This window comes from Pelodiscus sinensis, chromosome 8 (genome assembly GCF_049634645.1).
Source record: "Pelodiscus sinensis isolate JC-2024 chromosome 8, ASM4963464v1, whole genome shotgun sequence".
NCBI lineage: Eukaryota > Metazoa > Chordata > Testudines > Trionychidae > Pelodiscus > Pelodiscus sinensis.
This window is the reverse complement of record NC_134718.1, coordinates 29,541,967-29,560,252: the sequence shown is the minus strand read 5'-3', so window position 1 is coordinate 29,560,252 and position 18,286 is coordinate 29,541,967. Positions and strand designations below refer to the sequence as shown.

General features: G+C 48.0%; 1 protein-coding gene across 1 annotated transcript in view; it reads right to left on the bottom strand.

The window, feature by feature from the left end:
- The window catches only part of COL13A1 (collagen type XIII alpha 1 chain), a 122,259-nt gene that overhangs the window by 31,840 nt on the left and 72,133 nt on the right, over positions 1 to 18,286 (bottom strand). The window contains exons 21-27 of the mRNA XM_075934944.1: positions 16,158 to 16,211; positions 14,155 to 14,241; positions 13,392 to 13,445; positions 5,574 to 5,618; positions 3,935 to 4,003; positions 2,709 to 2,762; positions 2,126 to 2,170 (exon numbers count right to left, since the gene is read on the bottom strand). Of these exons, the coding sequence (XP_075791059.1) occupies positions 2,126 to 2,170; positions 2,709 to 2,762; positions 3,935 to 4,003; positions 5,574 to 5,618; positions 13,392 to 13,445; positions 14,155 to 14,241; positions 16,158 to 16,211 (408 nt within the window). The remainder of the gene's footprint in view (positions 1 to 2,125; positions 2,171 to 2,708; positions 2,763 to 3,934; positions 4,004 to 5,573; positions 5,619 to 13,391; positions 13,446 to 14,154; positions 14,242 to 16,157; positions 16,212 to 18,286) is intronic.

Here is an 18,286-nt window from a genome sequence, read left to right as displayed (position 1 = left end):
TGCTTGTAGTGTAGACATGGACTATGTTGATGTTATTCTGAAATAACACTGTCTGAAATAACGCTGCTGTGTAGATGTACCCTAAGGGGTCTGATCCAATGCCCTTTAAGGTCAATAGAAAGATTCCAATTAACATTAGTGGACACTGGACTGGGTCCTAATGCCCAAGTTCAGCAAAGTTCTTAAGCATGTATTCAACTTTAAGTACATAAGCAGTCTCATTGGTTTCAGTGGTGCTATTCATAAGCTTAAAGTTAAGCATGTGCATAAGCACTTTTCTGAATCAGACCCTATGGGTTAAGCAAATTGTTAAGTGTTTTGCTGGTTCAGGGTCGGAATAAGCAGAAGCTAGCTGGATCAAACCTTAATGTGTCCAATTCTGCTTTCATGTAAACTAGTGTAACACCATTGTTCTTACATTGCTGTAAATGTGACATAATTGAGAGATGTATTAGAGTGCACATCTTTCATGAATACAAAATAAAATGTGAAAAAGGATGTGGCTGACTGGTTCATGTATGCTTATTTAGAACAGGTCGAAATTTTCCAAATTCAATTTGCCATCTCTTTATCCTCCCAAAACCATGGATGATCTTTTTTCAAAAATGCTTATGCAGATGAATCCTGTCCTTGAGCAACCACAGTGCTGCTCAGGAATACAGGCAGTCCCCGGGTTACATACAAGATAGGGACTGTAGGTTTGTACTTAAGTTGAATTTGTACTTAAGTCGGAACTGGCGTCAAGATTCAGCCGCTGCTGAAACTGACCAGCGGCTGACTACAGGAAGCCCGAGGCAGAGTTGCTCTGCCTCTGATCAGTTTCAACAGCAGCTGAATCTGGACGCCTGGGATAGAGCAGCTGGGGCGCTGCCGGGTTGGTCCAGTAGCGCCGAGGAGCGGCGCTGTGGGACTAACTGGCAGCGCCCCACCTGCTCTACCACAGGCGTCCCCAAGTCAGCCGCTGCTGAAACTGACCAGCGGCTGACTACAGGAAGCCCGAGGCAGAGTTGCTCTGCCCCGGGCTTACTGGAATCAGCCCCTGATCAGTTTCAGCAGCAGCTGACTTGGGGACACCTAGGGTAGAGCAGCTGGGGTGCTGCCGGGTTGGTCCAGTAGCGCCAAGGAGCGGTGCTACAGGACCAACCGGCAGCGCCCCAGCTGCTCTACCACAGGCGTCCCCGAGAAAAGCCTGGTCTGCTGGGGGGGGGGCACACTAGCTGCGCCCCCTCCCCAGCAGACAATGGAGACGTGGGTGGTGGGACTGAGACGCACCGCGGTGCCGCCGCCCGGGTCCTCCACGGCTTTGCTCCGCGTCTCCATTGTCTGCTGGGGGGGGGGAGGGGGCAGCAGACCAGGGAGAAACAGAGCAAAGCCGCGGAGGACCCGGGCAGTGGGACCGCCCAGACGCGCTGCGGTCCCGCCGCCCACGTCCTCCGGAGTGAGAAAAGCTGCTCCGCGTCTCCCTGGTCTGCTGGGGGGGGGAGTCCCCAGCAGACTAGGGAGACGCGGAGCAAAGCTGCGGAGGACACGGGCAGCGGGACTGCCCAGACGCACCGCGGTCCCGCGACTTTGCTCCACGTCTCGCTGGTCTGCTGGGGGAGGGGGGGGGGCAGCAGACCAGCAAGATGCGGAGCAAAGCCGCGGAGGACCCGGGCGGCGGGACCGCGGCGCATCTGGGCGGTCCCGCTGCCCACGTCCTCCGCGGCTTTGCTACGCGTCTCCCTGGTCTGCTGGGGACTCCCTCCCCCCCCCAGCAGACCAGGGAGACGCGGAGCAGCTTTTCTCGCTCTGGAGGATGTGGGCAGCGGAAACGCGGTGCGTCTGGGTGGTCCCGCCGCCCGCATCCTCCTGGGCGAGAAAAGGCCCGTTCGTAAGTACGGATCCGACATAAGTCTGATCCGCGTAACTCGGGGACTGCCTGTATTGCAGATTTTTAACAGGTTGATGAAAACTTGTGGTAAAATTTTGAATTTCAGTGGAAAAGAAAAATGGTTAGAAAAATGGTCATAAAAAATTCCCATTTTTGACTAGCTTCAGTTATTATTGGCCATTATATTTTCAAATCCAGCAACACAGAAGAGTCATAACTCTCCCATACACATACACAGAGCATCTCTCATCTTACCTTCTCTCCATCAAGTCCAGGAGGACCCGGCAAACCAATTTCACCCTAAAGAGCATAATCATCACAGGTCATATTTTAAAATAATATTATTCTGCTTCTTTTTCATGGGGCTGGGAAACTGGAAGCTGGGGCTTGTGCTATGGAAACAGTCAACAGCAGTGACTCTGGGGGGCTGAAAGGGTGTAAATGCTTAAGAGACAGGGCTCAAAACTGTCAGACTTTTAAGGTTGAATAACCTTAGTTGTTCATGCTGATTGACAGTTCATGGTCTGAACTACTCTATGACCATGCATTGAGATTAAGTCCAATATGTAGGTGTCTGAAGGAGAGTGGGAGTAAGAAAGCATTTTTCTTCCCTGAGCCAGGACCATGCCTGGTCATTGTGGGAGGAAAGGATTCCAGGAAGTGAGATAGGGAGAAGGCGAAGAAATGATACCCAATCATGTACAGACTGCAAGGAGAAGAAGGACTGCACAATGGGTGGGGTAGGTGGACAAGGATCATAATAGCATCAGAGTTCCAGCCTTTGATTCTCATGCATGTCTAGTTATTTTTTTCAAGAATGACAAAAGGAGAGTGTTACCTTCTGTCCCGGTGGCCCTGGAGGCCCAGCTACTCCTGGGAGTCCAGGAGGCCCCTAAATAAGAAAAATGTTCAAAATAGTATTTTTTTTAAATTGGAGGGAAGTCAGAATTATATTTTCTTTACATTTTTGCACTGGCAATCCTGAAATATATTAATTTGGAAAATGAATAGCTAATAGAGGGCTACTGAATAACCAACAGTAGCAATTCAAAGTCAAGTATGACCACGTATTATTTCTTTACTTGATGAATGAAAATAAAAAAACCCTATGAAAATGGCATTTCTGATTATCTGCTTTCAATAATGAAGTGAATTTAAATAATTATTTGCTCTTGATAATAAATATATTCTACTTCTATCTGGTACCCAAGTAGAAAACATAGATAATAAGAAAAATTTCCTATCTGAGTTCCCCAGTGCAGGTGAAATTTAATTAAGTGACTAAGTATCACACATTTTGCAATGTATAGAAATGATTTATTGATAAAAAAATCTATGGCCAACATTTTCAAAAGTGCCTCAATTTGGGGGTATGCAGCTTAAGACATGCATGTTGTCATAAAGATGGGCATTCAAAAATGGGAGCACTCAAAATAAAAAAGCCACTTTTGAAAGCATTTGCTGATATACAGTTGTAATGATGTGCACATCATCATCTGTTTGCTATGTATTACATTAAAGATCACAGTCTGATGATGGACCTAATTCTTCATCTCATTTTAAATTGCCCTCTTAAGTGGGATTAATATTGATGGCTATCTCCCAGCAGAAACAGTGCTGGGCTATCATACATCCCTGGTATTAGGAAAGGACATGCTTAAGAGAGAAGACTTTCATGGGCCTTGGAAACAGCACAATTTAGCCATTTCTTAACCTGGACTTTCCTTATCTTGGTCCTTCTTAACTGTCAATGCTGCTTTTAAGTGTCAGCACATAATCTCTAAGGCCAGAAATTCTAGTGTTATGGAATTAACAGATGACCAGTCTATATCACTTCCCACTTTAGCTGTTATGAAGACCCAGTTATTTGTTCAAAACCCCCCAAAATGCAGAGTGAAGAATAAGAATGCATCATGAGCACTAAGGTTTATATGTCCTAAAAATTAATATAAATAAATAAAGTTCCCATTTGGGAATTAAATCATTGCTGAATACAGTATTTGTGCTCCCCCCCCCCCCCCCCCCGCTTTATTACTATACTAGATAAGACTGCTAAGTTCTCACCCGCAGAGCTTCATTGAGGTTACCGTCATAATCCACCAGTTCATTCTTTCCTGGCTCACCTTTGGGACCCTGTAAAAGGACCCAGATCTCCAGTCAGAACTTGGTACTCCCACACAGAATGGAGTTGTGTTAATTCTTCTAAGTTACAGCTTTCAAGGAACAATTGATAAATGCAACTGCAGGGAAGTGCTTATGGCAGGAAGACTCCAACATGTAGTATTATGAGTGTTGCTAAACTTGTTGCTCTTAGATTGTATGGGTCGGATTCACCAGTAAGCTACAGTAACCTTACCCAACTATGGCAATACAAACAAGCTATAAACCCATGAATTGTGGTGAAGGGGTTTGGTGAAACACTTGGAAAATAGTCTGGAAGCCATTTAAATAGGGCAGTTGTTCTCAAACAGACCTTTCAGGGGACCACCAACCAACCATTCATGGGGTATGTCTACACTACCCCGCTAGTTCAAACTAGCGGGGTAATGTAGGCATACCGCAATTGCAAATGAAGCCCGGGATTTGAATTTCCCGGGCTTCATTTGCATAAGCGGGGCGCCACCATTTTTAAATCCCCGCTTGTTCGAACCCCGTGCCGTGCGGCTACACGTGGCACGAACTAGGTAGTTCGAACTAGGCTTCCTAGTTCGAACTACCGTTACTCCTCGTGGAATGAGGAGTAACGGTAGTTCAAACTAGGAAGCCTAGTTTGAACTACCTAGTTCGTGCCACGTGTAGCCGCGCGGCACGGGATTCGAACGAGCGGGGATTTAAAAATGGCGGTGCCCCGCTTATGCAAATGAAGCCCGGGAAATTCAAATCCCAGGCTTCATTTGCAATTGCGGTATGCCTACATTACCCCGCTAGTTCGAACTAGCGGGGTAGTGTAGACATACCTATGGTGACAGACTGGGTACAAATAGAGGTGGAAAGGTCTGGCTGGAGTTTGGGCACAGGAGCAGGCTGAAGGTAGGGGGATCTGGCCAGGAAGTTGGGTGCAGGAGCAGGCTAGGGTGAGGGGGGGGTGTCTGTGTGGGAGGTAGGGTGCAGGTGCGGGCTGGAGGTGAGGGTCTGGCTGAGAGGTTGGATGCAGAAACAGGCTGGAGATGGGGGTCTAGCTGAGAGAGGGGATCTGGGTGGGGGAATAGGGGTGCATGAGGGGAATGGGAGTGCAGGGTCTGAGCATGAGGGGGATGGGAGGTGCTTACCTGGCTCCGTGCCCCTCACTGCTCCCACTGGCATTGATTCTGGCCAATGGGAGCAGCAGGGAAAGCCTCCAGGTGAGCAGTTTTCTGCGCTGCTGTTCCCCCAGGCGGGGGAAGGGGTTAGAGTGTGTGGAGCCTCTTTCTTCCCCTGCAACCGATATCTAGGCTGTGAGGCTCACTTTGCCCCCCTTCTCCCTCGGTGGGAAGCCAGCGCTGGCACTCCAACCTCTCGGGGGAGGGTTGGAGAGCCAGTGCAGGCTTCCAACTTTGGGGGGTTGGGAGCCCCGAGCCTGTGGCCCACCCTCAAGACTGTCACGGACCTCTAGTGGTCTGCGGACCACACTTTAAGAACCACTGAAATAGGGCAAGTTATCATCTTCTCTTAAAATTTTCTTAAATTTTCATGAATAAAGCCCCTTTATTAGGGTAGCACCTACTCTGGGACCAACAGGCCCTTGTTCTCCGGGTGCTCCAGGTTCTCCCTGTAATGATACAGACATTGCATTATCAAGGCTTGGAGTATTTTGCTGCGACTATGAACTGATTTAGGGTTAGATTGTGCAAAACATCAACTCTGTGTAAGGGCCAGTGGGTAGCTGTGTCACCCCAGAATCACCCTGCAGAAGGATTTATTCTTCCCTGTTCTCTCTGGGTACATCTACACAGCAGGGCTAAAGTCAGAATACGCTCCACAACTTCAGCTACGCCAATTGCATAGCTCAAGTCTAAAGAGCTTAATTCGTCTTGTGGCATTGTCTACCCAGCAGGAAATCCAAGAAACAGCACTCTTCCTCCAACTTCCTTTATTCTTCATAAAACAAGGGTTACAGGATCGGAGTAAGAAGTCCTCCAGCTCAACATTATTTTGACATTAGGTCGAAATAACTGCTTGTAGTGTAGACGCTGGCTATGTTATTTCGAAATAACGCTGCTGTGTAGATGTATCCTCCTGGACCCAGTGGGGAATTATAATTTGCTACAGACCTATACCAGTAGCAAATTACTACTCCCACACCTCATGCTGGCCCACTGTGCTAGCCAGTGCACTCAAAAATGACAGAGCCAAATCTCTGTTCCCTATGTCTCCTCTTTGAGGAACACCATAGAATAATTTTTTTTTATGAGGAACACCAAGGATTTTTTGTTAAGCAGAAAAAAAAGGTGTTTGTGTGGGGGGAAGGGTTGGGAGGGAAGTTATTGAGAAAAAAAGGGTTGGGGGAAGTTATTGAGCAAAAAAAAAAAAGTTGCCTGCCCCTTTAAGGGCAGCCATTTTGAATTCTGTTGTTCTCCGTGGCACACCTCCGACTGCCTAGCGGCACACCAGTGTGCTATGGAACACAGTTTAAGAAACACTGATGCAGACACTGCATATAAGTGCCTGATAAGCTGACATCTTGTTTGGACTTCAAATGAGACAGGAAAGCTCACATTTTAGCATTGACCATTAAATGCAGTCCCAAGTGCTGCATCTTTATATTACAAAGTAAAGCAAACAAAGAACCAAATATGGAAACTATTGCTTTCCAATGGAGGAGACCATGCTCTCTCTAGAAACTGAATTTGTATACATGTAACCCACATTTCTTTTTCTTATTTCAGGGTGTTCAGCTAAAATCACTTATTGTTGTAATTACAGCGGCAGTTTCTACTTGCAGTGTAGAACCTGGAACGACTTTTAAGAAGCAATGAGAAGTCCAGGACTACTTGTTGTTTTTAAAGTTACAGACTAACACGGCTACCCCGCTGATACTTTTTAAAGAAGTAGTTGCTATTTCAGCATACTAGAAGAATCTAGAAAAAACATAGTTTTGAACCTAGTTTATGCCCCACTATCACCATTCCACAACACTATCTAGTATATTCTTTATTCATAAGCTGTTTGTTTAAAAATATTGTTCAGCCAAGGGAGAACCTGCAGGCCTTAAAACATTGTCCTCTTCTCCTATTTTCCTAACCCTTTAGACCCAGTTCTTGATACAACATTTTTGAAAGAAGCACTTCCACTGTACCGCAGTAGCACTGATCAACATGTTCAAATTGATTTCAAGGAGCATCCCTCTACCTCCACTAGCCCCATCAAGGTCCCCTCTACTCTGACCCACTAGAGCCCCTCCCTGTTCCTCCCAGATCACAGAATTCCTGATTTTCAGCCCTCCCTGTCTCACTAGGACACTGATCGACATTTTCAAACTAATTTCAGGGAGCATCCCACCCCTGTCCCAGGAAATACCTACACTGCATTCTCCCTCCCTCTCACCATATCCCGCTTGCCTCATTGCCCCTGCTTCAGCGCCACCAACACCCCCACTGCCATCCCCTGTACTCTTGTACTCCTGCCCACCCAGAACCTTGTATGCTAGAATACACACAGTGGGGCAAAAAGAATTACAGAACTGCTCTGGCCAGACAATAATGAGCTCACCCATAGGCAGCCTTTGGGGAGACAGGCCCACACTTACATCTAGGAAAGCAGAGATAAAACACTGACTCTTGGCAGGGTTTTTGCAGAAAAAGAAGAGGTTACTTACTTCGTAACTGTTGTTCTTTGAGATGTGTTGCTCATGTCCATTCTTATTAGGTGTGTGCATGCTACGTGCACAGATTCCGGAGCTTTTTTTCCCTTAGCAGTATCCATAGGGTCAGCAGGGAGCCTACTTCCGACAAGGGGAGGTGGGTAGGATGTAGAATGGACATGAGCAACAAATCTCGAAGAACAACAGTTACGAGGTAAGTAACCTCTTCTTCTTCGAGTGCTTGCTCATGTCCATTCTGATTAGGTGACTCCCTAGCCGTTCTGTTGGAGCGGGGTTGGAAGGTGACTCCTGATTATACTTTAGCAGACCTCAGAACTGCCGCCCCAACCGCGGCATCCTCCCTGGCCAACTGCGTGACAGAGTAATGTTCCGCGAATGTGTGTACTGATGACCATATGGCTGCCTTACAAATCTCCAGGATCGGCACACGCGCTAGAAATGCCGCTGAGGTCACCTGGGCCCTCATAGAATGGACCGTCAGCAGTGGTGGATGCTTGCCCACACCATCGTAGCACTCCCGGATGCAAGAAGTAATCCACGAGGACAAACGCTGAGCTGAGATAGTTGTTTATTTCTGTGGCAGAAAGAATGAAAAATTTGCCTGAGGTGGCTTACGGAACTCCCGAGTCCTCTCTATGTAAAAGGCCAGTGCCCTCCCAACATCCAAACAGTGCAGGGCCTGTTCCCTGGGTGTGGAGTGCGGTTTGGGGTAAAGTACTGCTACATAAATGTCCTGGGAAAGGTGAAAGTGTGACACCACCTTGGGTAGGAACCCTGGGTGAGGACGCATCCTCACCTTATCTTTAAAGAATACCGTATACGTATACGCAGGTCTCCCTTCGCCTTGGGGATGAGAAAATAACAGGAGTAGAATCCCCTTCCCCTGAACCCTGGAGGAACCTGTTCTATGGCTCCCAGCGACAGGAGGCTGGAGGCCTCCTGCCTTAGAAGTGTCTTGTGAGACAGGGAGGTGGGGTGGGAGGGGGGTGAAGAGAGGAAGGGTAGGGCGTATCCCTGCGCCACCAGGTCGAGCACCCAGCGGTCCGATGGAATTTGAGACCAAGCCTGATAGTACAGGGACAGGCAGCAACCAAAAGGGGGGATGGGAGGGTCTACTGGTACTCCACTCTTGAGCGTACCCTCAAAAGGACAACTTGGTTGTTGAGTAAGCAATGGGGTTGACCCTCTCTCTGAATCCACCCTGGGGCCTCTGCACCTGCCCCTGAACTGATCAGGGCTGCCACTTGTGAAAGTAGAAAGAATTATAATGTAAGAGAAAGATGAATTGTGCTGTAATAATTGAATAAGTTGAAGGAATATTGTTTGTCTCTGAACAGGAAGAAGAAAAGTATGTTAATGTTGTTTGTAGGTATGCAGATCAATGTGCTAGCCAGGTGGGCCTGAGTTAACAAGAAAAGGAACATTAAGTGTTAAGCAGAAAGCAATTAAAATAACCAGGGAGATATGGACCGGAGATTGCTGTGTGCTTGATGTTGAAATGAAGATACTTGACTAAGTCTCACACTAATCATGTGAAGTTTTGCCCCTCCTTTTAATCCTGTTAACTTGACTTTCTTTTGACTGTATAAATCAAGGGGTTTGAACCTTGTATGGTACTCACATTTTCTGGGTTAATTTAGTTGAGCAGCTTTGCTGAATAAACAGAGAGGTCTGACAAATCTGAGAGTCCTGTCTAACTTTGACACACTATTACAACCCCTGCATCACCCTCTGTCTGGCCCAAACCCCCGTTGGAAAGGCCACTGGTATGGCCTATGGTTGAAGGGCCGTCTCAGGGGTTCCGGGGTATGAATTCCTAGGGATCTCAAAGTTGCCTTTGAGTCCTTCAAGCCATAGAGTCTCGAGTCGGTCTGCTCAGAGAACAGGCCCGGCCCTTCAAATGGGAGGTCTTGTATGGTGGCTTGCACCTCCGTTGGAATGCCGGACACCTGTAACCACGCACTACGCCTCATAACCATCGCTGTGGCCAAGGTCCGAGCCGCAGAGTCCGCTGCATCCAGGGCCGCTTGCAGGGTTGTGCTCGCCACAGCCTTCCCTTCCTCTGTGAGTGCCCCAAATTCTTGGCGCTCCCCGAACTTCTGAACCGACGCCCAGGTGTTAAAGGCGTAGCACCCTAGCATTGCCTGCTGATTCGCAATATGGAGCTGCAGGCCTCCCATGGCATAGCATAGGTCTTTCTGCCCAGGAGGTCCAGCTTTTTCGGGTCCTTGGCCTTTGGTGTTGGACCCGGGAGGCCTTGTCGCTCTTTTTGCCCTGCCTCCTGCACCACTATGGATCCCGGGACAGGGTGGGTGAAAAGATGTTCATGCCCCGCTTAGGGTACAAAGTATCGTCTCTCCACCCTCTTCTGCATCGGTGGTATTGACGCCGGCATCTGTCACAGCATCTTGGACAGCCTATCCACCGTCTTATTCAGTGGCAGTGCAACTCGACTCGGGCCCGACACCGATAGAATATCCACCATGGGGTCCAGGTCCTTTTGTGCCTCCTCCATCTGCACCACCAGGTTGGAGGCCAGTCTCCTTAACAGGGCCTGGTGAGCCCCGGTGTCCATGGAGGGGAGTTGGGGTGCTAGATCCACCAGCGCCTCATCAGGCGATGAGGAGGAAGACTCTCTGGGTGGTTCTAGGTCTTCTCCTCCTGTTGGTGCCCCTGTAACCTTGAGGGGTAGAGGGTCCACTTGCACTGAGCCCATCGGTGTGACTGGGTCACCTTGTACTTGACCAACCACTGGTGGCCTGGCCGAAGTCATCGCCTCTGATGGAGGGGCTCTCAGCGGTGTGGCAGAAGGGACACTACTCCTCCGAGATGACCCTGGCACTGACATCATTGGGGGTGGGCTCTGCGCCTGGTGGTATGCCCGCAGCGTCCAGAACCGCCACTGTGGTTGGCACTGCCACTGCGTCTGCCACTGCTGCTGATCAGCTGCCTCAGTAGACTCTGACCTAATGCTTGACTGTGACCGGTGCTGACTCTGAGAGCTGTAGGATGACCTAACAGACCTCACCGATTCAGCCTCAGACTCTGACGAATTGTCCGACACCAACCAAGGTGGGGCCATTGAGCTTTGTTCTTTTCAGTGCACAGCCATGGCCGATGGTTTGCCCCTATGCACTGGGCACTGTGCCGGAGGAAGCATCTGCTGGGCTTATCTAGAGTCCACTGGCAGCTGGTACGCTGGGAGATATCCCTGCTGTACCGTGGGTATCAGCGGTACTGGAGGGTGCTGCGCCGGGGGAGGCCATCTGGAACTGGCCCGGTGCCGCGATCGGTGCCGGGATAGGCGTTATCGTCAGTGCTGCGTAAGACACCGTCTATTTCAGTGCCAGCACTGCCAGTGGATGACTCAGTACCGGCGCCGGCCCCTCCTGTGGCCTTGTGAATGGTGCCAACACATATGCGGTATATTGGTGTACCGCCCCTGGTGCCGCCTGGGCTGCCTTTGGCTGCACCGTTGGTTCCAGTGCCCTTAGACCCGGTGCTGTGAGAGTCCCGGGGTAGGAGAATACTGGTGCTGCTGGTGCCTGTGCTGGCTGCCACGGTGCTGGTGTCTGCCCCGTCGTTGGTGCCATTGTCTGCACTGTTACCGGTGCCGGTGGTGACGCCAGTGCCTGCACCAGTGCTTGGAATGGCTGCTGCAAAGTGTGCGCCGGCCCCTGAGGGTTCCACTGCCCCACTGAAGGTGCCGGAAGGGGGGTCCCCGTGCCATGGGGAGGTGCAGCCCGCACTTGCGGCACCCGGCCCTCCAGTTCTGTTGTTATCAGTTCAATGAGCTCCCTCACTACATCGAAGGTTTCTGGGGTAGATGGGCGCTGCACATCCCCCATGCTCAATTCCTGCTCCAGGCCCCAGGTCTTACTCCGGCTGCTCCTCCTTCTCGGCACTTTAGAGGTCAAGTGCCCCTCCTTAGGGCGCACTTTGTGACCATGCCTCTCTGTCAAACGGCCCCTTGAGCCTTTGGAGCTCCTCAGTGCCGGCGACTGCGATCTGTGCCTGGGCGCCTTAGGGGTAGCTGTCTGGCGCTTGTCCAGTGTTGCGGCTGTCTCTGACGGTGCGCTGCAGATGGACTGGGGCCGTTCCTCACTCTGAGGCTGTAGTGCTACCTCCATTAACAAAAGTTTTAAACAAGAGTCTCTTTCTCTCTTAGTTCTGGGCTTAAACCCCCTGCAGATGGAGCAGCTTTCCGCTCGGTGGGCCTCCCCGAGGCACTGTAAGCAGGAGGAGTGTGGGTCTCCACAGGGCATAGGCTTCGAGCAGGAACCACAGGGTTTGAAGCCCTGGGGCCCTGGAATCCCCTCCCCTGTCCGGAAGAGTCCCGCTGAGCTCTTCAGAGCTAACTATTTACACTACTTAATGGCTACTTAACAGTATTTACACTAAATCTAACTGTATTACAATGAAAGAGAGAGATACCACTGCTATGGGTAGGCTAACAGCCCTAAGCCCACACTCCAACTACCATCACTGGCAGAAAAAAGGAACTGAGGGGGTGGAGAGGCCAGCAGGGGTATACCGGCGCCACTCCAGGGGCTCCCTGCTGGCCCTATGGATACTGCTAAGGGAAAAAAGCTCTGGAATTCGTGCAGGTGGTGCGCACACTCCTAATCAGAATGGACATGAGAAAGCACTCAAAGAAAAAACAGACCTGTGCAACCCCCCACTTCTCTGCTATGACAAGTCCTGAAAGAGGAGGGTGTCTTAGCCCGCCTCTTGTACCCAAAAGCCTGGGAGAATAGGGTATGATCCCCCCACCTGATGTACAACCCCTGCTAAGCTGAGTACTGAAGATGAGTAGGAAAGTTCTCCTCTCTAAATCCCTTATTCACCTACACCCTGCTGCAGGGAAGGCCTGGGGGAAATGGGGCATGAACTCCTCTCTGATATATTGTCCAGCCACCACTTTGCACTGCTTCAGCTCTGCATCACCATCAGACACACATCCTTTTCAGCCTTCCACTGGCAGAAGCAGAGCAGAGGTCAGGTATATTACCCAGAATCTTGTGTGCCAGGTGCACATGTGCATCAGCCTCTCTTGCTGACTCACACGGAAAGTGATGTGCACGTGTGGCTAATGCACAAGATTCTTGGTGATGTCGTTTTATGAGGGTGATAACACTATTCAAGCAGGAGTTGGGAGTTTGGTACAAATGGGAGTCTCCCTGACATACTGCAGAGTCAGTCTGACTCTTTCTTTTCCCAGAGCAACCCTTTCTTTTCCCAGAGCTTTCTCCTTGTCTAGCTCCACACTTCTTATTCTCAGCTTGTTTCCTTAGTCCCTTCCCACCATCCCACCAATCTGCAACTCTGGACAGCCAGCATGATGCCATAGCTCCTGTACTACGTAACTGCAATTGCGAGCTGTGGGCTGGTTGATCAATCCTCAGAGTCTCCCTGCATGCTTGGGCTTTCCTCTGCTGCTTGTTTGCCTTCTTTCTGCAAATACTGTTGCACTCCCGACCAAGGCTTGTTGATTAATACTGCTCTGATTGCTTTGGATGTGCAGACTCTGCAGAAAATGTTATATGTACTAGAGAAAATTTTTGTTTCTTTTAATGACTGACTGGAGCCATCAGGTATTGTTTGAGGGGAAATTGTATTGTGAAACAATTTTCCTGTTGCTCTACTGTCTGTAACTGAACTCCCTGGCCTGAAATCCTCTGCTAAACCATAAGCCCCCTGTTGTGCCCTCTTCCTCTGTACCTTTTCCCCGGGCGGTCCTGCATTGCCGCTCTGGCCAATGTCACCAGCTTCCCCCTAAGAAAAAAGAGAAAAGCAACAGATTAATATAAATGTGCAGAAAGAAGCAATTCCAACAATGGATGTGCTGGAGGTCAGCTGTTAGACCTGCCGCATTTCAGACAGGGCGCAATCCACAAGCTCAAATCTTACAAGATTTTCAGAGTACTGGGCTGAGTCCCATTTCTACATTTCCCACGGGCTAAGGTCTTGTTGAGTTTGTAAGGTGCAACAAAGTGAATGGGTGGTATGAACTGGGACCAATGGGTCATCTCTTAACTGTGCTGTGAAGAGAACTAGTCCTAGAAATGCTAAATATCCTCTGCTATGAGGTGTGGTTTGAGGAATGCTGGTTTCTAGGTAGGAACATAACAAGAGAGGAGGTCCCCAGTCCTGATACATAATGTTAATGCCGTCTCAGCTGGCATCTATGGCACCAGACACTGGCAGTGAATCTGAGGGATTGTATGCTGTTTCCCTACAATAAATCTTTTGAACACAAGTAGGATTTCCCCCCCAGGAAATGCAGTTCATAAGTTTTCTGACCTTCAGAATTTAAATAACAAACTACAGAACTCTGCAGGAGCTGGCTAGCTTATGAACCCTTCCCCTCAGTACATAATTAAAACCAGGTGCAGATGAATGTAAACTTCAATCCCTTCCTAAATACCCTAGTATATGCTCTGCAAAAAGGAAACACAGAATCTACTGCAGGAAAGAGACGCACCTTTGGTCCTGGAGGCCCAGGTAGTCCCGGGGGCCCGAGTTCTCCTTTACCTCCCCCTAGTGCATTGCCAGCATCTCCCTTCTCTCCCTGGTGGCAAGGAGAAATAATCCACTGTCAATTAAGTCCATTTCTCATCCGGCAACTTCACCAATCGGTTGTGGTTTTGGGGTTGTATGGGAGAAGCAGGACAAGGTCTGGCTGCTGGCTGATCCTGAAGAACCTGGCTGCATTGTATTTAGTTGTTTACTGGTGAATTTTAAAGTTGAATACTGGAGACTGATAAAACTGGCTAGAGTGGGGTTCTCTCCAGGCATCTCTCTCTGGAGCTGGGACCCCTCCTGTTACTAGACTTCTGGGCCTGTACACAGTTCTGCCCATGCAGTTCATGCCTGACTGCCTATGTGAGGAGATATACTCACACAGGCTCCCATCCATGTAGAAGGTAGCCATGGCAGCACCAGCAGTGGGAGGCATAGGTGCCTGGTGCCTGCATAGTGATGGGGTACAATAAAGGCCTCCTAGAGGAACAGGGAGGAGGCATGAGGAGGATCCCATTTAGCAATTAAGATTGTGGCAGGGGCACTGTGGGTGATGCACCTCCTGAGTGCTACCTATGGTGGGAGGGGTTAACCTACATACCTATTATCTGAGAGGCACACACTCAGGGTGGCTAGCTCATCCCAGCACTTGTGCTGCCATGGCAACACTCTATATTTAGCATCCTAGATTAATGAGAGCTGTGTGAGTACCTCCTCAAGCTGGGAATCGAACCCCCAGCTCCAAGTGCAGAGATACCCCCAGTCAACAGTATGTTGGTAATAGTTAAACAAGGGGATCTCTCAAAAATTCTCTTCCTCAGCCAGTGATGCATGTCACATGACTTAAACTCCCCCTCTCCCCACCTCCCCACCATCACACACAACATCCATCCATTCCATACTCTTTCCCCAGCTCCAGTCCACCAGTCCTTTCAGCCCCTTCCCTTTTTGGGCCTCTCTCCATCAACTCATTGGACAGCTTTGGAGACTGAATTCCTTTCTGTGCTCACAAAACAGATACAGCCTTGGCAGTACCAGTACTAGCTTCCCCACATTGCTCTGCCACTGTGTCTCAGTCCTTTTCTAAAGCGACCATTCCAATAGTGCACTAGATTGACCCATTCAGTCCATTGGCTGTCTGCTGAATCATCCATAAAGGATAAGAGTTAGTGCCAATTGGCATTTGGATGTGTGTGTGTGTGTGTGTGTGTGTGTGTGTGTGTGTGTGTGTGTGTGTGTGTGTGTGTACGTGCGCGCACGCACGTGTGAGTGAGACATTCACTGGAAGCTGCACAGAGGCAGCTTTCTCGTTTTATCTACAGCATCAAATAGCCACTGGATGAAAAGGAGCATTTTAGTCATCACTGATCTGAATAGGATTTGTGACCCAGTATCCTAAAGATGAAAGACTTTGTATTCACCTGTTAGTCCCTTTGCCATTATCCTGGGGCACCTGTGTCACCAGTGCTATCAATGGAGCTGCACCCACTTAGGCCAGCAATATGTTTGACCCCAAACATTTTATTTCTAGTTGGATCCCAGTGTTTTGTTTGGTCTTTAGTAAATCAAATTTTCCTTCTAGGCAGTGATGTATCTTTTAAAAAAGATATATAACAAAATGAAAATAAGGCTATTAATCTAAGACAAATGGGATCCAGCTAGTCTTGAGACTGTCCATTTGTAGGGACTGAAAAGGGAGGTACCATAAATGTATTAATTCCCCCTTCTTAATGGAACTGGTTGTGGAATCTTGTTTGTATTATCTGCAAAGCTTGCCCCACTCCCACTTCTACGGTCGAATACAGGTGGCGATGGAATTCAAGTGTATGTGTGTGTGCATATATGTGTGTTGGTGTAAGAGTGCATATAGTTTATGTAGTTGTATACATGTGAGTGTAAACTTCTTCATTTTTGGAAGGGAAATGGGATGAAAAATGGGATGAAAAGTCAGAGAACATTACAAACCTTCTGTCCTAGGATTCCAGGAAGTCCGGGATCACCAGCTCTTCCCTTCTCCCCCTGTTGATGAAAGGCAGAGATGGTCAGGGACTGTCTTTCAGGGCTTTCATTGCTTGTGGGATCAGTGAAAGTGCTACTGAATCCATAGAGTTCATTTGCTACAACACAACAAACATTCCTAAAACTCATCTTTTACCTCTAGGACATAATTTTAAGAGGCAGCCAAGACTTTCAAAGCAGTACATGTCTCTTTTCCCTGCCTTCAGGATTTGCTCAACTGATTTTTCATCATTGTCTCTTATCTGTGATATCTTTTCACCTTGTGTTTTAGAAAGTAGGTATGTGCCACTGTCTGCTCCTTTCCCTGAGACTCTTAGCATTAAAAGACCACTGTAAAATGATACCCTACCAAGTTAAAGGTCATTTTGAACTTTAAAACCTGCACTTTGATTATGTATTTTCCACTTTGTTCTAACAGCCAAAACTCATTGCAGATGGGCAGTGCAAGGTATTGTTAGTCCTTTGCCACCTGCACACATGCTCCTTCTATAGACCACCTGGGTTGTTATTCATCCTTTTCATGTAGTAAATGAATGTTTGAAAGTGAATGCAAGATACAAATGGCCATGTGGAATCAAAAGAGACTTTTTCACACAAGATGCTATTGGGGTAACTCCGTGGCTGGTGTCAATTGTCAGAGCTCATATAAGTACATGGAACTAAGACATTCACACCCACTGAGGAATTGCCCAATTAAGGATAATGACTGAAGTCACCTTAGGGCCTGATCCATGACTTTGCCAGGAGTCTGAGTGTAATGAGGTGCAGGGAATATAAAACTGGGCCCTCTGAGCAAGCCAAATATCAGGTCAAATCATGTATAAAACTTCAAGAACTTCATGACTGAATAGCATTGCACAGCACTGCTTGATAATGCAATAATGCTTTTCTGAGGGGCATGTACTGAAATAACTCTATTCCCACCAGTCCTGAAAAACATTCCTGCTCCTGCTGTAAGCCATGTAACTCCTCTGATCACAGCTGACACGCTTGAAGGGCATCCCGGTGACAGCATTCCTCCAAAGGAATCACTCACTGTACTGTAAGAGCCTCTCAGATATGCTCACATACCCTTTGTAGGACCCTTAGATATTTTCTGTTTGTTCATCTTCTACTACATTGATAATAACAAATCCTTTTCTCAGTCACCAGGTTCTAAACATTTAGTGCATCATCCCCCTGTAGCCACCCAGCTCTCAAGTGCTCAGTGGTAATGGAGAGAAGTGAAAACAGGAACAGGGAAAATTACAAGGTCAGATAGGCCACCCTTGATGTGACCCCTAAGCAGCTGAGAGCCCAGCAAGAGGAGTAGTCTGACTGAAATGAGTTGTGAGAGGTACAGTCAGACTATGGATAAATTCCATGAGGAAATGAATAAAGGACCGACATATGCCACCCTGTGGCCATTTTTGTAAAGTGATTTTGTTTAACTTTCAGTCAGATCTTGTGTGCCTGAAGTCTCCGTTAGGAGGCACATCCTTTCGAATTTTTGTGCCCCTACTGGCTCATTTACAGCCTTATGAGTTCTGATTAAGATTCTTTCTTGTCTAGCCACAGGGCGCCATCTGTAAACCAAACCCCTATCACCAGCATTTCCATATACAATGAACTATACAACAGGTTCTTTTTAAACAGCTGACAGGGTTTTGGTTGTTGTAATGCATAGACATTTTAGTCTCAAAGTGACTGTCTCTAGTACGCTAACACCACTAGAGAAAAGAGATTTTCTTTCCTGTAATTGTTAATTCTCCAAAGTTAGTAATTTTTATAGGTGATGATCATTACTATAATTGTTACTATGAGTATTTCCCCTATTATTAGTTCCCATTTTCCCATCCCTCTTCCCCAATAGCACTGGATAATATTTGGTTTTAGATTTATTTCAACTCTTTAATTTGTCACACATGAGCAGTTACTTGGCTGTATTTCTCAATAGCCTACAGGTACATTAAAACTCTTTTCAGGTGGGTTAACTCAGAAGTGTGGTCTATAGAACATTCTAAAGTATTTCTGCATGGCCTTAGCCCATAACTATAGCTCTATTACAACAACAGACTCAAAAGAAAAATAATTAG